At 43.6% G+C, this 23,807-nt stretch overlaps 1 protein-coding gene across 1 annotated transcript in view; it reads left to right on the top strand.

The window, feature by feature from the left end:
* The window catches only part of ATG3 (autophagy related 3), a 33,236-nt gene that overhangs the window by 3,939 nt on the left and 5,490 nt on the right, over positions 1–23,807 (top strand). The window contains exons 2-10 of the mRNA XM_034789548.1: positions 834–875; positions 6,054–6,103; positions 7,181–7,251; positions 10,578–10,685; positions 13,388–13,437; positions 15,480–15,558; positions 16,104–16,138; positions 16,438–16,593; positions 17,399–17,526. Coding sequence (XP_034645439.1) covers positions 834–875; positions 6,054–6,103; positions 7,181–7,251; positions 10,578–10,685; positions 13,388–13,437; positions 15,480–15,558; positions 16,104–16,138; positions 16,438–16,593; positions 17,399–17,526 — 719 coding nt within the window. The remainder of the gene's footprint in view (positions 1–833; positions 876–6,053; positions 6,104–7,180; positions 7,252–10,577; positions 10,686–13,387; positions 13,438–15,479; positions 15,559–16,103; positions 16,139–16,437; positions 16,594–17,398; positions 17,527–23,807) is intronic.

Consider the following 23,807-nt stretch of genomic DNA (forward strand, 5'->3'; position numbering starts at 1 on the left):
AAAATGGGTCCAAGGCACATTGGCAGTGGGAACAATCATTTGTCATTTCTGGACTTCTTTGCTTTTTGTAATCTCAAACTGATGCATTACGTTAATATTTTTTAGTTTAGTACTTAGGGCAGCTACACAAATCATGGCTGAGAGTGCCTGGTTCTGATTGGCTTTCTGCCTCTTAAGCAAGTATAGCATTGATCACAGGAGCTCTCCTATTAGACAACTGAACTGTTTATAATTGCAGAAAAATATGCTTTAGTTATGTGGCAGTTCTGATAACCTCTTGGATTCTGCAAAGAACTACTTCCTTGCTAATGTTCTGTGCTATAGAAAATGGATGCAAGCTGGCTACAAACTAGGGTACTGACCCCACAACTGCCGTCAAGCTGGTGCACAGAGCTACCCATAGCAGGGGTTCTCAAACTTCATTGCACCGCAACCCCCTTCTGATAACAGAAATTACTACATGAGCCCAGGAGCAGGGACTGACGCCTGAGCCCCATCACACTGGGTAAAAGGGCCAAAGCCTGAGCCCCACTGCCATGGGTGGTGTGGGGGGCCAAAGCTGAAGCCCAAGGGCTTCAGCTCCAGGCAGGTGGCCTATAACCTGAGCCCCGCCACCCAGGGCTGAAGTCCTCGGACTTCGGCCCTGGATCCCAGCAAGTCTAAGCCAGCTCTGGTGAACCCATTAAAATGGGGTCACAACCCACAGTTTGAGAATCGCTGACCTAGAGAGAAACAGTTGCAGGACCAGAGCCTAGCAGAGTTTCTTCAGCCTTGGAGAGTGGGATTCAAATGTCAACAGAGATATAAATGTTTCTGAATTGTCTTTATTCTAGGAGTCAAAGTTTAAAGAAACTGGAGTCATCACTCCTGAAGAGGTGAGTGTTCAGAACTTATAAAATGTACTTAAGGAAGCTATTAAAATAGTAATAACTTGTGGTAAAAGTTGCCATAACATTATAATCAATCTTAAATTGACTCTTGCAACTGCTAACTTAGTGAAAATTTGAGGATGTGATAGCTACTACTATGTGCAAAGTATTTCTGCTGTTGGAGTCTGTCAGCAACAGAATTCCTCTTGGAATGGAGTTTGGGGCGCAAGCCCTAGGCATCCTAATATAGGCTGAGGGAGAACCCACCTTTCTCTGAACATTGTATAGATCAGGGTGGGCAAACTACAGCCCGCGGGCTGGATCCGGCCCCTCAGGGCTTTGGATCCGGCCTGCGACACCGCCAGCGGCCTCTGGGCAGGGGGGCAGAGGGCTCTGGGCATTGCCTCCAGGCACCGCCTCCCTCCCCCCAGCTCCGATTGGCTGGGGATGGGGAACCCCGGTCAATGGGAGCTTCGGGGGAGGTACCTGGAGGTGCAGCAAGGGCAACATACGCGGAGCCCTCTGTCTCCCCTCTCCCAGGGGCTGCAGCGCTTCCGGGGGCGGGGACAGGGCAGGCAGGCAGGGAGCCTGCCCTGGTCCCAGTGCGCGCTGCTGCCACCCCAGAGCCGCTTGAAGTAAGTGGGGCCAGAGCCCGAACCCCTCCTGTACCCTGCCCCCCAATTCCCTGCCCTGAGCCCTCTCATATACCCCGCACCCCTCCTGTACCTCAACCCCCTGCCCTGAGCCGCCTCTCGCCATCCGCACCCCTCTTGCACCCTTGCCCTGAGCCCCCTCATACACCCCGCACCCTTCCTGAGCCCCCTCATACACCCCACATTCCTCCTCTGCCCCAATCCCTTGCCCTGAGCCCCTTCCTGCACACCGCGCCCCCTCACACACCCCAACCACTGCCCTGCATACAATTTCCCCACCCAGATGTGGACCTCGGCCCAAAAAATTTGCCCACCTCTGGTTTAGATGGTTTGGTTTTCCTGGGTCAGCAGCTCCATTTTGCATTGAAGTTGGAGCAGGAAAGAGTTCATTGGATTGAAAACTCCGCCTCCGTGTGTGGTGGGGTCACAACATATTGTTGGCCACCTGCCATGCACAAGCATTTTTCTGTACTCCTCTATAGGCTGCCCTTAGCTTGGCCACGTTTCCAGTAAGTGCCTGTAGTAGCAGCTTACAAAGGAGTCTGTTGTAAAAGGAAACCAGGATTACAAATTCCTGGCCTGTTTCTTCTCAGTATCGAATGCAATGGTGTGTTTTGGTTTTCCTCCTCTTCACACAAGGATGGGAAGGGCTAGCATTTGAAAACTGTTGTCTCTGAAACTGTCTACGCAGAGACTACAAAAGAGTAAAATGAAAGTAGGGAGGATGAAGGAGAGAGGTAAGGTAAAGACAAATGCAGAGAAGGAAGGAGACAGAATCAGACAAAAATGAAGATAGTGGTGGCAAGGCAGACAAATAACATAAGAAGATAAATGAGGCAGAAATATTATACCAATATTGGCATCTGAAACATTTCTACTGAGCTACACTATGTGCCAGAGGAGATCATTTTTGCTAGCCTGCTGGAGTACTATAGAATTAACCAATTTGTTTAGTGCTAAACAATCTTTTGAGGTAGTTGTGTTTATTTTCTTCTAACTTCACGGTGACCACCCAAAAAAAAATTCTAGATAACTCTGAACCACTGACACTTAGCCCTATCATCTGTGGGGAAAACCTGCACAGGAGTGTCTAATTAGAAGGGGTTTCCCTTTTGGGTCAGCTGGCTATATGCACTGGAGTCTTTGCTGTTTGCAACATCAGATATAAATCCATGCCAGAGGCAGGATCTTAGATTTAATGGACCATTGGTGTGACATATGGCATACATTCTTCTTGCAGGATGTGTAAGGAGACTGCCTGTCCTCTAGACTAGTGGTCCCCAACGTGGTGCCCGCGGGCGCCATGGCGCCCACCTACTGACAAGGGAGGACCCTGCCGCCGAGAAGCGGCAACGTCAAGAAGCGTCGCTGCCGAAATGCCGCTGCTTCTCGGCGGCATTTCAGCAGCGACGCTTCTTCGCGTTGCCACTTCACGGCGGCATTTCGGCTGCTGCTTGTCCGACGGCCGCGCTCTTTGGCGGCTAGTTGTCAGGCGCCTGCCACACTGAAAAGGTTGGGGACCACTGCTCTAGACTCAAGGGTAGTGATTCCCAAGAGGTTGAGAGCTCATGTGCTCTCCATGTATCTTGGTAATTTGCTTTCAAAGAGCTATGGCTTTTTATTCTAACTCTGCCTTGGTGTATGTTGTATCAGTTGGGCCTCTGGTTCTGACTCTGTCATCATAAACGTGACCCATGTTATTAAGATGCACAGAACAGCTCTGAGTCTTCTAAAATAAATTAATCGCTGTGAAAGTGTTTCTTTTTTAGGCAACATTGTGTCTTAAGAGACCCACATAAAGTATCTTCAAATGTACTGAGATAACCTCAATCTTTAGCTCCATGGAGGAACTGATTTTTTGTTGATTCTTTGTTTGGTCATTTGGTAGGTTTCCATAGCTGAGTTTATTTTCTGCAGGGGGTGGAGAGGAAAAGTGGAGGTGGAGGTTTGTACAGCCTTCTATGGTGTTTCATCCCCCAAAGTGCTTACAAAGATTAAAAGGAATATAAAATTGTTTAATTATATTCAGACCCTTATATCTGCACTTAATCCAATAGTTAGTTTGCCTGACAGCTATTCTCACTTTTTTATAAAAGCATAGAAGTTATAAACTGATCCTTTGCTGGAACAGATTTACATAGAATAAAACACATCATACTTGTTTCACTCAATTATTTAAAAAAAATGTTTTGTTAACGTTTACATGTAGGACACATTTCAAATAATGGACCAGATGCCCCTATCCTGAACTTTGGTTGTTCCCTGGTCATTAGGCATACAACGTGATTTGATTCTACAAAAAGTCTGTGCAAGTAGACCTCTACCCTGATATAACGCGACCCAATATAACACAATTCGGATATAACGCGGTAAAGCAGTGCTCAGGTGGGCGGGGCTGCGCACTGCGGCGGATCAAAGCAAGTTCAATAGAACGGTTTCACCTATAATGCAGTAAGATTTTTTTTTTTTTGCTCCCGAGGACAGTGTTATATCAGGGTAGAGGTGTACTATAGACTGTGACGCCATTCTGCAATGGGTTTCAGTCAGCTGAGTAGCATGTTACTGTGAAATAGTATTTTAAAATGGGGAAGCAGCTGGAACAACAGATGTGTAAGTCATTTGCAAAACTAATAACATTGTAAAGAACAAGCAAAACAAATTCACTATGGCTTTAAAACTTCAGCTGTTCCTTCCCATTATGAACAGAATAAAGGGACAAATAAATGATTGGATGAGACTGCATTAATATTCACTCTATGTAGCTCTTAAATGCTGTTGTTTTTTAAAATATACTAGAAACATAATTAAGAAATTTCTTTATCTCAGTTACTATTAACAGTTTATTAAAAGAGAGTTTTTAAAATCTAACTCTTCAGGAAAGGGACCTATTTTCATGTTTTCACTGCATCTAGCACACTTTGATATTCATTCATGATTGACATCTCTGGGCACTGCCACACTATACTACTTGTATCCACTTCTTGCATTTCTCTCTACTTTAACAGTGAATAAGTGATTTCCGTTTCACTTTCAGTTTCTTCATGTTGCAGTGTTTGGTTTTGAACACTGCAGGGAAATGTTTTTAAGAACTTCTAGTTAAAATTTGAGAATGAGGAAATACTTCTATTTGGGTATTTTTTAAAAAAGAAAAGCTTTCACAAAAATTAAATGTCAATCCAGATTCTACTTGCCTATACTGCTAACTATAACAAGCATTTATTTAATAAAGCAGCCTTGTCAAATCCTGATATAGGAGAGAGTAAACTTTCCCCATGGGCAAATAAAACTAGCTTTTTTCACCACTGTCTTCATGGTGGAGTGAACAAGTGTCAGGGTTTCCTCCCCAATCTGAACTTTAGGGTACAGACGTGGGGACCCGCATGAAGACCCCCTAAGATTATTTTTACCAGCTTAGGTTTAAAACTCCCCTATTCCTTGGATTAAGTAATGCTGCCACTACCAAGTGATTTAAACAAACATTTAGGGAGGGCCACTTGGAGCCCTACCTTCCCCAAATATCCCCCCAAGCCCTTACAATCCCTTTTCCTGGGCAGGCTTGAGAATAATCCCCCAAGCCCCAACACCCCCTTTCCTGGGGAGGCTTGAGAATAATATCCTCACAAATTGGTACAGGTGAACACAGACACAAACCCTTGGATCTTAAAACGATGAAAAATCAATCAGGTTCTTAAAAGAAGAATTTTAATTAAAGAAAAGATAAAAGAATTACCTCTGTAAAATCGGGATGGTAAGTACTTTACAGAATAACAAAAAACTCAAGAACATAGGTTTTGCCTAGAGAGGAGATCCTCTTAAAGTTACAAATCTGGGGATAAATCTCCCTCTAGACAAAACCTCCCTCTAGACAAGGAAAATTACAAGCCAAAATAAAAGTAAGCTAACACATTCCCTTATTATTACTTACCAATTCTAACGGAGTTGGATTGCTTGCCTTCTTGATCTGTCTTCAGCAAGCACACAGAACAGACAAAACAAAACCTTTTTCCCCTCCCCAGATTTGAAAGTATCTTGTCCCCTTATTGGTCCTTTTGGTCAGGTGCCAGCTAGGTTACCTGAGCTTCTTAACCCTTTATAGGTAAAAGGATTTTGTGCCTCTGGCCAGGAGGGATTTTATAGTACTGTATACAGAAAGGTGGTTACCCTTCCCTTTATATTTATGACAACAAGTATATTTTATCTAGCCTGGTAAATGTTCATAAACCTTTTCGGGTTTGCCATAAGGTATAGAGAAAACTCTTGGAAGTTCTGTCCATCTTTGCAGTTATGACTCTCTTTACTGCATGGTTCCTCGAGATGAAAGAAATCAGTCAGTGTCTGTCTACACCAGTTGGAGGAAACAGATGCTTTTTCTTTTCACTGCATCTCTAAAGCATAAAGCGCTATAAAGATTACATTGAACACACTTACAAAAATGTGATCTCTGTACAACTGAAATGTTAATATTGCTCAAGTTTATAAGAGTTTCCTTATACTACATACATATTTCACTTTTTTCTTTGTGCCCAAACAGTTTGTGGCAGCTGGAGACCATTTAGTTCACCACTGTCCTACTTGGCAATGGTAAGTAAAAGAGAATGAAGCACAAAGAGCTAGAGGAACAGCAAGTTTTTTTGTCATATTACATTTGCATCAGATGCAAAAATGTATGGTATATCTCAATTTAACGTAGATGAGAACTAAATCTAGACATGAACTCTGGCAGTAGAACCCATGCCATTGATATCTTTGTCATGATCCAAATTACAGTCACTTTTGGGGGGGGAGGCTTTTGTATTAGCTACCATTTGTAGCTGCAGTCAGGATGGTTTCTCTGAACAGATTACTCTGGTATGAATACTTTCAATTTCTAATGGTAATAGCAGGCTCATTCTCCCTTGGGCCTTTCTTGGCTCCATTGGTTATTGGGAATCTGAAGTCTTGAGATCATGTTCTCTGTCATGGTGGCAGAGAGTCACTGAAATTACTAATTACAAAGGGCTACTTGTAAAGTCATTGCCTTGATGTAACCTACATATTAAAAACAATAGCTTACACTACTTAAATTTGATCTTGAGTCCATATCCAGCTGAGTTATAGATTAGAAAATGCTGGTCTATCTCTGAATGTACATGCCATAATCACTCTGAGAAGGCTTTTTTTACCTCTGGAATGCAATGAGAATGTACAAAAAATGTATTCAGTACATTTTAACAGGATCTTTCTTGCATCACAAAAATAAACCATGAAATGGTTAGTGGATAGAACATGACATTAGTGTCTAGATTATTATTGTTCAAGCAAAAAACCAATGCATGTGGGCAATATACGATTAGTAGATTTAGATTTGTCAGCATGGCAAGAGTCACAATAGGTTGTGAGGCGATTCTGCTGAAAGCTCTTAAATATACTTCTTCCCAGCCCCTTCCTGCTCACACTTGGGATCACCTCATTGGTCAGCTTGGTACGTTTCAAATTGCAAAGAGAGATACTGCAAAAACAACCTATCTCAAGTTCTGCTATTACATGTGTGGTAGTTACTAATCTCAAACAGAAGCAGGAAGGTGGTATTTTTGTCTTCTGGCCACACAGAATGAAAATAGAAGTGTTCTTGTCTACAAAACAAGTTTTCACTTTTTTGTGGTATGCTTTTTTTTAAAGGGCTTCAGGAGAAGAATTAAAGGTCAAGGCTTATCTGCCAACAGACAAACAGTTTTTGGTAACTAAAAATGGTAAGAATGACTCTTAGTAGAGCTGAATGCAGTACAGCTCTTGTGAATGACTTGAGGGGAAAATAATTGTAGGCCTATTAGAACATTTAAGTTAAATCCTGGTGAGGGAAATAGAAAGGAGCATAAACCCAGCCTCAGCTCAGTGGAGAACTCTGACCCTCCCCCGCTCCTCCTGATTTTTAATCTCCCTGGATTTTGGGGGCCAGATCATCAGTGGGCCCCCAAGAGCCATAGTTCCATGGACTCAGCACCCCTCTGCGACAACAGAGGGGGACACTGAGGCACGCAGTGGCAGCAGCAGGAGTGTGGCGCAGCAGGGAGTTGCAGCCAGTTCTTCAAAGGCACCCTAACCTCCCTCCACATCCCCCATCCCTTTCTGCCCCTGGCTTGGTTCTTGGCCACCGTCCACCAGTGGAGGATCTGGCGCCATCCAGAACAGGTCCTCCCGGGGGAGATGGGGCCAGTCCCGACCCAGGAGTGACGCTGAAAGCACCAGCTACAGCCTGTGCTTTTCTCCGGAGACCTCCTTCCCCAGACTTCCTCAGATGGATGCTGGATCAAGCCAGTGCCTGATCGGGGGAGAATCCAGACCCCCAGAGCTGCATATGGGGCACCAACGGTCCCTCTAGCCCAGTGGGTCTCAAACTTTTGTACTGGTGACCCCGTTCATACAGCAAACCTCTGAGTGTTACCCCCGCCCCTTATAAATTAAAAACACTTGTTTATATATTTAACACCATTGTAAATGCTGGAGGCAAAGTGGGGTTTGGGGTGGAGGCTGACAGCTCGCAACCCGGGAGAGGTTTAGGTTGGATATTAGGAAAAACTTTTTCACTAGGAGGGTGGTGAAGCACTGGAATGGAGTACCTAGGGAGATGATGGAATCTCCATCCTTAAAGCTTTTTAAGATTTGGCTTGACAAAGTCCTGACTGGGATGATCTAGTTGGGGTTGGTCCCGCTTTGAGCAGGGGGTTTGACTAGATGACCTACTGAGGTCCCTTCCAACCTTGATATTCTATGATTCTATGCTTGTGCACCCAAATTTTACCCTATACATAAAATTGATAATGGAAACTAAACTTCCCTTGTATCTTCTGCATTTTAATTTTGTGGTGACACAAGCAGCAGATTGTCTGTCTGAACTTGAGTATCCAGATCTCTCTCCTCGCAGAATCTGTCATCACCGAGCATGAAGATGATAAATATATGCTTGGGGTCAGCATTGCAGCTTGCATTGTGAAATTGAAACCTTTAAGTCCAGAAACACTTACTAAATAGCCCTCCTTATCTTTCCTTGCTTGCTTGCTTCCTCTAATCCTCTGCCTCTCTCCCCCCGCCCTTCCACACACAAGGGTTAGCAACGGTGAGGTTTTAACTTAAAATTCTTCTTCCTTCACCCTCCCCAATACTGGATCTTCTGGTTCTTCCTGGCTTACTAAAAGTATTCCAAAATGCTTTACTTGGTAACACTCATACTTTTAATCTCATGCAAACTATGTAACTCAGATCACCATATTAGTGAAACTGCAGAATTCTGCTGTGAAACAGCTCAACTGATGGTCACAAAATTAAAGCATTGTATAATGGTAGTGCTGACTGCCCCACTTTCTATAAAAGAGGAAAACTTGCACCTGAGCCAAAACTATGGGGGAAGCTTTCTTTTCACAAAAGAAACATTGTCTTTTGTGTCAAATTTTGTCTATAGCAAAAATGCCAATGTAGCCCCCTCAGTTCTGGCTTGTAAAAACTATGTAATTGAAGGCCTGCGACAAGGAATTATGGCCTCATAAGGTGGCATTCCATGCTTTGACTTGACTTGCCCATTTTGGAGACTTGAAATCCTCAGTGAGCCAGTAGAATGCCCTGTGGTCTGCAGAGGACATAATTGAATTATTTACCACCCCACCCCCAGTGCTGCCTACAGTTGCAATGAACTTGCTATGCAGGCAATAGCAATGGCAGCATGGCTAAGTGATGTACTTGCAATTTCTGTGGGGTCTTCTGGTGCCCTTTCTCTCCTGGTCACTCTTCAGAGGAAGAAAATCCAGGATTCCATGTTTCTTGCGCTCAGTCGTCTGGGACCACGGTATACTGGTAACCTCTGACTTAAGTTAAATGCTTGCAGAAAAGATGCCACAGAGCACCCTACTAACCAGTTTCCAGGGAGATGGCCTCTAGTTTTCATTTTGATCCTGTCCCCATGTCCTGTTTTTTGTAGAAGGTCTACAGTCAGCTTATAAGTGTAGCTCTTGTGTACTAATTCTCTTCTCCAGGGCTGGGTTTGAGTGTTGCAGCTATAATCTTTCTATTTATATTAATGAAAAGGTCAGTTTTGCCTTTAAATCAGATATGTACTATTACGCAAACTTTTACTGTGCCCCTAAGATCTCTTGTGTAGTCGCTCTATGCCAACAGGAGAGGCATAATTAAACCACACCCAATGAGCAGCGGTAGCTATGTTGGCGGGAGTTGCTCTCCCGCTGACATAGAGCTGTCCACACCAGCGCTTTTGTTGGTGCAACGTACGTTGGTCGGGGGGGGGGGAGGGGGGAGTTGGTTTTTTTCCCCCCACACCCCTGACTGACAAAAAGTTTGCCAATAAAAAGGCTAGTGTAGACAAAGCCTTATTTTAGAAAGCACAACTTGTACATATGCATATGATAGTAAACTAATCTTGTTAAATAACCATATTACTGTTAACAGCAGTTTTCCAGGTGACAAACTGATCTGTAACTTACATGACTAATGAACTTTAAGTGGAAGTCTGCCCAGCAGATAACTAGTAAAAGTTGCATGTTCAAATTCAGCCAAGATCTGCACTGACTAAAAGCTGTTCAGTGAAATGCCTGAAACAAATGGATAGGTAGGTCCCAGATACCACCAAATGGTTGGCAGTCTCAGAAAATCTGGAGACTCACACTCCCTTCTGACCCTTACAGGTCAGGGTTGAGGCACAATGACAAGTGGCAGAAAAATGTAAGATGATTGTGTGACCACTGCCTGGAATGTACAAGCTCTTTAACTAGAGTCCAAGTATCATCTTGCCTTCTCCTGCACTAAATTCATGTGAATAATTAAGGTTGGAAATCCTAAAAGATTAACCCAAATGTTCTGAAATTGTATAATGTAAAGATATTTTGTCTACATTTGTATTTTTAACCTATTTTAAAAAAAAAAAAAAAAAAACTTGTACCACAGAGAGCAAATAGGGGCTGGGGGAAGCTTATTCACTGCAGAATGCTTTGCAGAGTGAGTTTGTCTCTGCTCTGTCTAGTATCTGATTGCAATTATCCTATTACTTGTAAGAGTTTGCTGATCTTTACAGTGCCATGCTACAAGCGGTGTAAACAGATGGAGTATTCAGATGAACTGGAAGCAATTATAGAAGAAGATGATGGTGATGGGGGATGGGTAGACACATTTCACAATGCAGGTATTGAAACTCTTGATTTTAACTTTCCACTGCTAACTAATATTAAAGACCTTGACTCTTAATTTTAATTTTGAAATGTCTATTAACTCTCATATATGATGTGTCTTAATCACTAGTTTGAGAGACCTGAGTTACAGTCCCAGTTAAATACCTGTGTGTGTGTGTGTGAGAGACATTAGCAAGTTGCTTAACCTCTCTGTGTCTGTTTCTGTGAAATGAGGTAATATCTCAGAGGTGTGGATGCTTAAAGCTTTAAGTCCTTTGAGAAGCACAATAGAGATGCATATTACTATATTTGGTAAGGTAAATATCCCACATGCAGGGGACCAAACTTGTTACTAAAGAGATACTGAGAGAAATAAAAGCACCATTCTCTTCACCTTATTTGAAGAATAATGGCATACTGACCTCCCTTGTCAGTGAGTTTAAGTATGAGATGTGCAACAGTTAAGACTCTATCTCAGTTAAGCAGTGACACAACTGTGATATTGCCCCACCTTAGATGAGCCTTTGATCTCTAGTCCCAACAGTTTAGTGTTGCTAGAAGGTATCTAAGGGCCCTCAGATAAATTGGGATGATAAAAGGAAACTGTAGTTAAGTACAGATAATTGAGTTAGTACTTTACATAAATTTGAAAGCTTTAGTCATAGAGACAGGCTTCTCTGCTAAGTGGATGCCTTTGTCACCGTGAGAGAGAAACTAAAAATAACTGTTCATCTGATTCTACTGTGTAGTCAGTCTAACTCCCAAGTGCCTAGCAAAATCTCTTCCATAGTATACTCCTTTCAGCTTTTCTTTTGAGAGTAGATGATTGTTTTAACACAGCCTGAGAAAGCTGACCTTTAAATTCCAGGATGAAGGTGTTTGAGAATAGCCCTTAAAAGTAAGTTTCTCTCCTTTCTATGTATCAAAAGTACTCAAACCATTTTCACCCCTTGCGTAATGCAACATCTCTCAGTAGCTCTGTAGCCTAGAGGCTTTCTAAGGGCTTGTCTACACTGGCACTTTACAGCACTGCAACTTTCTCGCTCGGGTGTGAAAAAACACCCCCCTGAGTGCTGCAAGTTTCAGCACTGTAAAGTGCCAGTGTAGACAGTTTTCCCAGCGCTGGTGTCTATTCCCCTCATGGAGGTGGGTTGTTTTTTGTAGCGCCGGGAAAGCTTTCTCCCAGCACTGGTGCCATGACTACACAGATGTTAGTGAAGACATGCCCTAAGAAAAACAACTCCTTAGTGTGATTGGAATACCCCAGAAGTTAATTTCTTTATTCTGTGTTTGCTGATGTTTTAATTCTTATTTTTGTCACTAGAAATCTTCCAGTGATTTTTGGGAGGTTCGCTGATATTGTGAACCAGTTCTGTAAACAAAAATATCTGACAGTGCTAGGATATTATAGAGCTAAGAGTACCTTCAGTTCTGGCAGGAGAAACAATATGTAGGCATGACTACACCAGCCAGTTGAAATGATTGTTCCCAAACAGTGTTCATTTGCTGATGTGTTGCCAGTATGCTGGCTGTGTCTTTCCTGAGTGGTAAGACATGCTGTCTACTAATGGGTATTCTCCTAAGATAATGCATTGTATCTTTGAGGAAGTCATCTGAGATTCTTCCTCTTCAGTTGGTTAACTGGACCTGCGATTGTATTGAAACAGAGTGATGTAATATTACGGGACAGTGGAGAAGAACAGCAGTAAACAAGAAGTAATAGAAGGATAAGTGGGATGGGTTGAAGAGAAGCGGCAATGCAGCGGGTGTTCTTTTTTCTGAATGACAGAGGCTCCGGCTATATTACAGCTTAAGTTGACATAGGTAATGTCGATCAGGAGTGTGAATTAGTCCACCCCCTGAGTGACATAAATGCCGATTTGGACAGCACTAAATTAAGTCAGAATATATTGGCCGGAGAACATCTCTCCACCAACATAACTACCACTGCTCGCAGGGCTGGCGTAATTAAGCCGATGAGAGAGCTGTCGCCTTAGAGGGGCTACATTAACGTGTTTACATGGCGCAAAGCTCTCTAGTGTAGCCACAGTATCAGCCTCTTCTCCTAATGCTTATTAATTGATAGTGGCAAGCTGCTACTTTTTAAATATAAGCTCCTGGGAACAGGGACATGTCAGTATTTATTTGTTTGAATTATTTTATGCACTTATGACACTATAGAAATAACACTTGGCTAACAAGGAAGCATGTTCAACCACAGTCAAGGCTGCTACATGGACAGGATGCTTTGAATGTACAGTAGCTCTTGCCATATACTCAAATTATTATTCTTGGAGTGCACCTTGCTTTCATGTGCTTGAGGTTACTATGTGTAAGGTAGTGTTCATGAGTAGTACAGTATGACTATTAGCCCATCTAGATTTTTTTGTAGTGGTAAGAGCTATCCATCATCAGTTAAATTATTGCCCCCAACTCATTACTTGTGCAAAAGCTGCTTAAGATTCCTCTATCAAAACTCTTATCTCAAAGTCTGCCCTATGTGATTAGTCTGTACTAGCCTACATAAGTCTGCTTGGGGGCGGGATAATCTTTGTCCAGCTCTGAATAACGTGTCCTTCCAGTTTCTAAAGTTATTTTATAAAAATGTAATTGGAAGGATCACATACTCCTTTCTGAGCCATTTGTACCATCCTGGTAACAAAGAAACAGGCTCTTCTAATTTGGACTATTTTCAATGTTGATGTTCAATCAACAGGTATTGCAGGCGGGACAGAAGCAGTTAAGGAGATCACACTGGAGAGCAAGGTATTTGTTAGCTTGTGAATATTGACTTATTGTACTAGAAGGTTAAACTACAATAGATGTCTGATAGTGTCCCTAAACAGCCATGTGAGCTAATTCTGTACATGAAAGAACAGTAGAGGCCAGGAAATATGTGAAGGTGGGGTGAGCTCTGAACTGAATTAGTAACCCCCTTATAATATCAATGTAAGCATGTATCCCCTCCCATTATCATGGAATGAGGCACTGTTCATCTGGAGTATTTCCATTCAACATACACATTCACTAATATTCCACATACACCTAGAAACTGATTTCACTCAACTTTGAGGTGAGCATGTGCAGAGCTATTAGAATGCTGACAAATTGTTAGATTTAAAAACAAAAAGTCCTATTATATGGTAAAATGGGGCTTATTCAACAAGTTTTATATAGTTTTAAAATCCTGGTCCCTTAAGGAGGTCTAGAGAAGGTACATCTTGATTTGGACAAGTCATATTTCTGCCCAACTTGTATCTCCAGTTGCTGAGGCACTAATGTAGCTAAATTCATTCTTGTTTTAGTGCGTTTTTATTAACTGCCACCATACTTCTCAAATCATCATAGGGCCGAGATGAAATCTGGAAAACTTCCAGCTGCTCTCAGCTTCCTCTAAGGCTGAAGAGGCACTTAAGATAGCATGAACCTTTCCATTCTCAACAATAACATGTATATGTTTAAAAAGCATTATTGGGTGAAAGTCATCTGTAGAAATGCCTCTTAAAAAGGAACCTAACTAAAATGGAGCTGTGCCTCTGAGCTGCAATTGGAAGGCTTCTTTGAATCTAAAAGCAGTATAAATCTGGTGTGTGAAGTGGGGGGGAGCTGGTAATTGGTAAGGACTGCAACAGATCAGTTTAATTCAGTGATCCCTCGTGGTGCTTACAGACCTATTGTAGCTGGCCAACAACATTGTCTTGTACAACAATATTTTTACTATTTTTATGGGGCCCAGGGCAAATACACACTTTTCAAGCAGAAATAAAAGCACTTGGCTTGCTTGTCACCTATTCTTTCAGAATGTGAAGTATCTGCACTGTACATACTGCATTGTGTAACTGGCTTCATCAGATGCAAAAAAAATCTGCTTTTTGCAGGATACTTGGTTTGATGGGCCAGTGGCCCAATCCAACATGGCAAATCTTTGCGTTCCTGTGTAATATTATTAGAACAGGATTTGCTTTTATGTAGTGTCTTCTGTACATGGGTACTGTATCCCAAAGCAGTTCATTATGCACTTAGCAAGCTTGTATAGAACCTTTAACGTTAGAACCTGCTTTATATGGAAAGGGAGGAATGTTGGCCATTGACACCCAGGATCTCTCTCTTCCAATCTTGGATCTCTAACTTGTCAGACTATGGATCAAAGTCTCAAACAAGCTGAGAATCTTGCATGGCTTTAAAACAAGTGTGGAATTATTGGACAACTGGCTTTTGCTATGGTACTAACAGGCTTTAAACCAGATATTGAGTTTTAAATATAATTGTACTTGATTCCTTTAAATTGACTTGCCCAATGTACCAGCTCTGTATGTCTTCAAGTCACACTTCTCTTTGCTGACAACTTCTTCCTGCTAGCTGTATAGTCTGTGTGGTGCCACTGAGCAAACTGGATTCTGTTATGCCTTGGGAAACAGCAGGCTTATCAGTTATGCTCTGACGGCAGAGTCTCTATCTTGGTGGTGATATAGGAGTAAATGTATTTTCAGAGCAGAATTTACAACATGGATAGTTACAGAAGTCATCCTTTGACTTTGAGCCTGAGCAGAGTTGATCTGGAAGCAAGAGAATACAGAATCTCATAACTTTCAGTGGATTTTTAATGTTGTACAAAAACCTTTAAATGCCTGAGAATGTAGTACTTACTAATGTGAATATCAGTTTTCTTATTTATGTTGTTTGGCCTCATAGGAATAAATGGAAAATACTCATTTGTAAATAGATTTTCCAAGGCAGATGAATTGCATCTCTTGAATCCAAGTGTCTGTAAAGCATTGTTCTCACTTGCTTTCAATTTAACTTAAAAGGACAATATAAAACTATCAGGATATCCAGCCTCTTGTGAAGATGATGAGGAAGATGAAGGGGAAGCAGCTGACATGGAAGGTATTTCCCTTTAAGTTGGATAGGATGCACTTTATTTCAGCCATGTAACCAGGGCAGCACTCTCTAGGAAAGCACTACTGCTTGTTTCCATGTAATGCCTATTAACAGTCCCATGTTGGACCTGATTCTCCTTTCACATTGGGTTTACGCCACCACAACTCCACTGGAATGCACAAGTGTCAGTGACTGGAAAATTAGGCCAGTAGGCAGCGGAATAGACAAGTCTAGCATGGCAACTCTGTGACTGTTTAGTGCACGAACTTCAGTTTCTGAAACCCACCCAGTGAAAAATGCTGACTTCCTAGAGGCTTCCATAATGAGTGTCTAGTGGAGCCACATGGTAGACAATCTGTCAGATTTACAGTATTAGAGAGTCTAGGTGTAGTTTAATGGTACTGGGAAAATTAGGAAATCTACTTGGATAAAGCATGTATATTAGATGCTTGCAGATTTTAAGGAAGCACTCTTGGTTGCATATTTTTAAGCTTCTGATGACCAATTACAAGCTTGGCATGAACTTGTAGACATTCTTTCTTTCCTTTCAGAATATGAAGAGAGTGGGCTATTGGAGACAGATGACGTGAGTGAACTGTTCTCTACCTCCTCCACAGCATTAACACCCTTTCTACTTTGTGCTCAAACTGGTAACACTGTCAAATGGCTAATATGCTTTTTTCTTTTTAAATGCATTTACTAAAACTTTTAAAAGCACCAATTTTTGTTATAAATGAATATTATAACTGACACATTGATCAGAATACCATGGTCTTCAGATGCCTTTTTAGGTATGGGGCAAAGGTGAATAAAGGCATAGTGTTACTTAAATACTTGTTTTACTGTTATTGACTTTATTCTTTTATCTTAAATCTTTACACTCAGGCAACTCTTGATACAAGAAAAATAGCAGAAGCTAGCAAAGCTAAAGCTGATGTCGGAGGGGAAGATGCCATCCTGCAGACCAGAACTTATGACCTCTACATCACTTACGACAAATACTACCAGACTCCAAGGCTGTGGTTATTTGGATATGATGAGGTATTACCAGTATTTTTTTTTTTTTTTTTTTTTTCCCCAGTGTTAAGACTCGCCAGTTAAGGTAGCACGGACAATTTGTTGCAACTTGATTAAATATATGTTTAAGGGAAGTGAGCAGATCAGTGTTAAGCCAGGACTTCAGCTAAGATTTACTGGGCCTGTGAAAATAAGTAAAAGCAACCTCACCACACCTTGAATGGCCCTGTAATTGGATCTTCATAACCAGTTATGATGGTGCCCTTGAAAGAAAAGATTCTAGTTCTCTGAGCTGTTGGCTTTCCGTGGGTAACAAGAATGAAAACCAGTAAATCTGTTGTCAGTAGAGCAAGAAGGTGTGAGAACCAAGTGTACACAGGCAGCAGGAAGTTGAGTAAGGAAGCATTCTTCCATTTTACACTATGGAATCTTGTAAGTTTGAAGACTTAGTGATATAAGACTCAGTCTAGAAATATCTAGGTTCCTTGGAACCACAGGTTCAGCTCCCAGTTCTCCCACAGTACTGTAAACAAAGTACTATGCAGTATTATATCTGCTCTGTGTGGATCCTATGGATCCTGCAGCATTTTTCATAAGAATAGAGGTTTGCCCGGTCATTAAGATCCCCTTTCTCACCTGTTGTCCCTATGGTTGCTTGCCACTTTTGATTTCAGTGCTATGTTTAGTTTATAAAGTACTCTGGGGTCCTTTAAGCAGAGATAACATATATACCTGCAAAATGCTACTTTAGTGCTATCCTACTTTCTGAGTAGGAGGAAAAGATTGTTTGTGCGACACTGTTCCTGCTACACATTTCTTTTCTTTTCAGCAACGGCAGCCTTTAACGGTAGACTACATGTATGAAGATATTAGTCAAGATCATGTCAAAAAAACAGTAACAATTGAAAATCATCCCCATCTTCCTCCACCACCTATGTGTTCAGTTCATCCATGCAGGTATCTTCAGTCTTTCAGTATTTCTTTACTAAGCCCAGCTTATGGATATGTTTGTGAAAAGATCATTCTGTCTAATTAAAGTTGCCTTTTGTCCATCCTCTTGTGATCTATCAAACAATCATAAATTCCCATTTCCTGGACACTTGTCCACAGCTGTCTGTCTGCATGAGCTGTTCCCTTTTGCAGAGGGAAGAAAAGTCAGCAATTGTTTGAGCAGCCATCCCAGTGCTAAATGTGCATTAAGAGAATTGGTTTGGTTTTTCCTTTGTGCTTCTGTTTTGTAGTAGCATCTCAAAACTGTATTCTCCATGAGTCTCCTCTTCTAGAAAGTCTAGAATCAGGCTATTCTCGTTTTGATCTTTTGCTGCAAAAAAATATTCTTTTATTCTACTCTAGCATGATCTTTTGGGAAGGTAAATTGTTTACCAAAAACCTATTGTATTTTGAAAGCTACTACAGGTTGTTTTTGTTTATCCAATTAAAAAAAAAAAAAAGTCACACAATTGCACTTTCACATCAACTCCAGAAGGTGGCAGACAGCTATGCTTAGACAAGTGGTGGGCAAACTTTTTTTGGCCTGAGGGCCGCATCGGTTTTTGGAAATTGTATGAAGGGCCAGTTAGAGGAGGGGGTGTGGCCTGGACCCCACCCCCTATCGGCCCCCACCCTGGGACCCCTGCCCCATCCAACTCCCCCTGTTCCTTGATGGCCCCCACCCTGGGACCCCTCCCCCATCTACCCTCTTCCCCACACTCCCTGTCCCCTGACCGCCCCCAAAACTCCTGCCCCTGACTGCCCCCCACCGCCCCATCCAACCTCCCTGTCCTTCCTGACTGCCCCCTGAGACTCCTGCCCCCATTCAACCTCCCTGTTCCCCACCCTCTGACCACCACCCCCAAACTCTTCTGCCCTCTATCCAACCCCCTCACTCCCTGCCCCCTTACCACGGTGCCTGGAGCACTGGTGGCTGGCGGCGCTACAGCTGCGCCGCCCTGCTGGAGCCAGCCACGCTGTCCTGGCACTGCGGACCACGCTATGCCCTGAAAGCAGCCAGCAGCAGGTCCGGCTCCTAGGCGGAGGTACACAAGTGGCTCTGCGTGGCTCTTGCCTGCAGGCACCTCCACCCCAGTTCCCATTAGCTGGGAGTGCAGAGCCGGTGCTCGGGGCAGGGCAGCATGCAGAGCCCCGTGGCCTCCCCATCTAGGAGCCGAACCTGCTTCTGGCCACTTCTGAGGTGCAGCAAGGTGTCAGAACAGGTAGGGACTAGCTTGCCTTATCCGGGAAGCACCACTGACAGGACTTTTAATGGCCTGGTCTGTGGTGCTGACCAGAGCTGCCACAACCCGGTGCCTTCCATTCCGTGACCCAGGATTGGGTCCGACCCACAGTTTGAAAACTACTGGTTTAGACCAAGCCTGAGGGGGAGGGAAGAAGTTGGAGCAAACAGCCAATGCTTGTGCAGCTGCTCTGCCAGCTTCAGTCTCTGGCTGGCTCCTCCTTGCAGTGTGTCCCCAGACCCACATGGGTGAGGTGAGGAGGGACAATGCAGGAGCCCTAGTCCCCCAACCCGCCCCTGGGGGTGGGGTTGTCTCCTCTGCAGTTTTGCAACTAGGGGATATAGGGAGGGGAGGGTTGGCACTGACAGGACTGACTTTTTACCCCTTTGCCACTGAGTATAGCAGTACCGGCTTAAATTGCTTCTGTAGCTGTTATGCTGGCTCATCACTACCACTTCCTGTGGTTCTTGCCTCGTGTCTCTCTGATTAGAGGTGGCTTTCGTCGCACTGAACAGATTGAAATTCTTGATGTGACCTGGTAGCAAACAAGCTTTAGTCTGATACTGAGCATGGCTCAGCTTTTGGTCACTCACTGCTTGTGTGTGTGTGTGTGTGTGTGTGTGTGTGTGTGGTTGAGGAGCACTATCTCTGCCTCTGTGCAGCCACAGGATCTGCAGCCTGTTGGTCCTTTCAGACAGTGCTGTTAATGCTATTGCCACTAGACAGCACTGCAAACACCAGAGAAACTAGGAGTGTTTTGATTTCGCAGTGGGATAGCTTGCTGGCCTTTTTTGCTTCTGCAGTTGCAAGTTCAAATCTTACACTAGGTCACTTTCTGTGGTTTCAGCTTAGCCACTAATCAGTGTCTTGAGTATTCATATCTATCAGCCTCAAGAGAAGCTCAGAAGTATAACAGCAGAAATGATGTAAGTCAAGATAGTCTATTGATGAAGTAGCACAGGGAAATTCATACTGCTCTGCTCGTTATATTGATTAATAAATAGTCCTGCTTGTCTGAAATTTGAATAACTTCTCTATAGAAAATAAACACTTTCACCTTGCTGGAGCCATCATGAAACTGTAAAAACTGGCGTAGCCATGAAGTCAGTGTTGCTTCTTCACCCTGTTGTAGATGAGAAATTATTGATGCTTACCAATCTGCATGTGTCTTGGTTGCATCTGACCCTAAATATAGGCGGTCTCATTCCAAGATTAAATTGGAGTGCAGCAACCGTATATGCAAGACCCAGAATCTGTTTGAAATAGACACTGCTACTGTTCTTAGATGTACAGTTTGAGTTTTTGTCCAGCCTGGTGTTGGAGTTGCTGAGAGGGTCATGAGCACTGAAGTCAAACTGAAAAAAAGTCCTCTATGTGGACACTTACGTTAACAAAGGGAGTCCATCCCACGGGGATTCTGTCTTCTCACACATGTGGTCCCACACTATGGTAGTGATCAGGGTGAGGATTACACACCTCAAGATGTAACATTACCTTTACTCCTACTAGGTCCACAGGCCCTGTGTTGTTGGGCTGCCCTCTGACGTTAACTGACCCATTTGGTTCGACCTCTATAGGGAAGGTATTATTCAGGCAGCGGTCCACTATCTATTGATATTGTAGTAGGATGCTCTAACCATTGCTGTCAAGTGGCTGCTAAATTGACCTCTCCTTGTATGCAACTTTTACAGGTCATCTTGGTACTCAGGTGACTGCAGTAGAGTAAGGCCTGGTCTACAATAAAAAACTAGGTTGGTTTAACTAAGTCCCCATGTAGATAGCAGTAGGAACTGGTCTACACGACACAGTGAGGTCGCTGTAAGTTGCCTTACATTGACCTAATTTTGTCTGTACATGCTACAGTTTTGTCCTGCCAATGGAAGGGTATGTCTACACTTACCAGGGATCAATGCTGTGGTGATTGATCCACTGGGGGTCAATTTAGCAGGTCTAGTGAAGACCCACTAAATCGACCACAGATCGCACTCCTGTCAACTCGATACTCCACCGGAATCAGAAACATAAGGTAAGTCCCGTCAACCCAGTGCAGTGTAGACATTGCAATATGTCGACCTAAGCTACGTCGACTCAGCTATGTTATTCACCTAGCTGGAGTTGCGTAACTTAGGTCGACTTAACCCTGTAGTGTAGACTGCCCCAAGTGCTGTACTACATGGATACGATAACTCCACCCCCGCCAGAGGCATGGCATTTATGTCTTTGTAGTTAGGGCAACACAGTGTTACTTACTTCAGCTGTTGGTTGTCTTATCAATTTCCATGCTGGAGCTGTGAAATTGACAAGACAGCCTGGCTGCCCCCAGATCCCCACTCCCAGCTGGGCAGCTGCCTGGAGGCTCCCTGCTCAGGGAGGTAAGAAGCCTGAGAAATCTGGGCAGCTGCCCCCCACACTGTCCCCATCAGTTGGTGGAAGCGCTCCTGATGGGGATGCGCACCACTGACAGAAGGAGGGCAGTTACTGCTGTGGCTGTAAGTCGACCTAACTTAGATCAACTTAAGGCTGTAGTGTAGACATGCTCTAGGTTGAAGGAAAAATTCTTCCATTGACCTAGCTACCACCTCTCAACTCCCTCCTGTCAGCATAGGTAGTGTCTAAACTGAAGCGCTACAGCAGCATAACTGCAGTGGCACAGCTGTAGCATTAAGTGTAGACATGCCTTAAATGTGAAAGGAGGCGATCAGAGTATTGGGGAGAAATCATGGGGGTGATTGCTATCATAGGCACAGCATAAGACATGACTTTTTTTTAATGCAATGAAAAGTTGTCCTCTTGTATCACTTGAAGTCCCAACCAGCAGTTCCATCTGGGGCATGGATAGTATATTGCAGGGGTGGCCAACCTGAACCTGAAAAGGAGCCAGAATTTATCAATGTACATTGCCAAAGAGCCACAGTAATATGTCAGCAGCCCTCTATCAGTTCTCCCACCCACTGACAGCCCTGCCGATCAGCACCTCCCCCTCCTTCCCCACACCTTCTAATCAGCTGTTTTGTGGCGTGCAGGAGGCTCGGGGGGACCAGGAGGAGGGAAGTGAGAGCACTACAGGCTCACGGTAGGGGGCGGGAAGGGGTGGAGTGGGTGCAGGGCCTGTGGCAGAGCCAAGGGTTGAGCAATCAGCACCCCCTGGCACGTTGGAAAGTTGGTGCCTGTAGCTCCAGCCCCAAAGTCGGTAATACAAGGAGACACATATTAGCTTCTGAATAGCCGCATGTGGCTCCGGAGCTACAGGCTGGCCACCCGTGGTGTATTGAATCTAGCATGTCTGCTCGGTTGAATTTCTTGCTGAGAGGTGTTTGGGCATCCTGCACCTACCAGCATGAGTCTACTGGCAAACAACATAACTTCTTTTCCAGCTGAATTTCTCTCACTCAGCAAGGTTCTAGAGATGGTGGATGGGGGAAGTTGGGATAATCTCTCAAGGGGAATACTATCAGTAGATACTGTCACACACCTTTCACCCTCCACACCCTTCCCCAGTAGAGCAAAGTGTCAGCACTCTTGTCAAGGAACTTAGGCCTGTGCTCAAGAAGCAGTTTTTTCATGCTGATAGTCTCTCCAATTGCTACTCTTCCTGTTTCGGGGGATGGTGGGTTGGAGAGGGAAAGCTGAGACTGTACTGAGACCGCTCCAATATTAACCGGCATTTTGATCTTCCTTGAGTCCTGTTAGTCTGGCTTCAGGCCAGAGTGTGGTACAGATAGCACAGGTCTTGTTAGAATATGTTCTGGCTGTGGACATGGGGCATTTAACTATTGCTGATTCTAGTAAATTGACTAGCTGCCCTTGATAGTGCTAATGCAACTACAGACTCTGGGAGGCATATACAGGGTTTAATTAAATAGCTGTTCTCTCAGAGAGTGGGATCTGGGCACTTGTTGCTTGTTTAGTATGCAGTTTTCTGCCATCTCATCTGGCATGTGCCTGTGTGTCAGACACCCCTAGGGGAGACAGGCAGCTGGATTGGGCTTCAGAACCATCAGAAAATCAAGCTGAATTGTAAATGGTGGATTCTCTGTAACTTGAAGTCTATAAACCTTGATTTGAGGATTTCAGTAACCTCAGCCAAAGGTTAGGGGTGGATGAGGTTCTGTGGCCTGCAATGTGGACATGGTCAGAATAGATGATCATGATGGTCCATTCTGACCTTAAGGTCTATGAATTAGATGGTGTGGAACTGCTTGGTTTGGGACAGAGGGATGCTGGAGGGGGTGAAAGGTGTCTATTGAGTGGGAATTGCCCACTCAGTCACTTAACTTTTGAAGTTAAAAGGGCCTGTTGGATTCTAAGCTGCTCCTAGATATTTCGGGTAGAAACAGTAGCTAGGGGTGCTGCTTTAATCTTTGCTTCACAAAGAAGTTCCAGTCTTTCCTCTCTTATCCCTGTCGCTTCCTTGCCCACCCCATAAATTGTGCAATGTGGTGTACGTAGGGCTATGCTTGACAACTGGGAAAGTACCTGTTGGCTCACAACACTGTGGCAGCCTGCTCACTCAGTAGTTTTTCTTTTGTCGCATGTATTGCCATGGTATTCTGTTTCAAAGGAGGAACTGAAAAAGGGATAGATACCATGGAAAGCTGCACGCTAACCACTTGTTGAATCATTACTTCAAACGTTCTGTTCAATCAGCATAGTCACACAAGTTGTGTTTTGGCAATTGCTTGATGGGTAAAAGCAGTCTTTACTAACTTCCTGTTAGAAGTAATCAATTGGCAGCCATTTAATCAATTTGTCAATAATAAATGCTGATCCACAAGTTTGTAGAAGTAGGAATTGGGCAATGAAGAGTGACTGAGTCAGGGAAAGAGACTCTGTAGCCTATGGGTTTGTTAGGGCATGCATCTAGGATGTGGGAGACCTAAGTTCAAGGCTCTGCTCCAATAATTATTTACTTACTTACAAAAAGTGGAACAGCTTCAAGATGAGAAATTGAGAGAGCCCCTTACCCAGAATATCCCTTGCCCCAGGGGCTAAGACTCTCTCTCC

This window comes from Trachemys scripta, chromosome 1 (assembly GCF_013100865.1).
Source record: "Trachemys scripta elegans isolate TJP31775 chromosome 1, CAS_Tse_1.0, whole genome shotgun sequence".
NCBI classification, from domain to species: Eukaryota; Metazoa; Chordata; order Testudines; family Emydidae; genus Trachemys; species Trachemys scripta.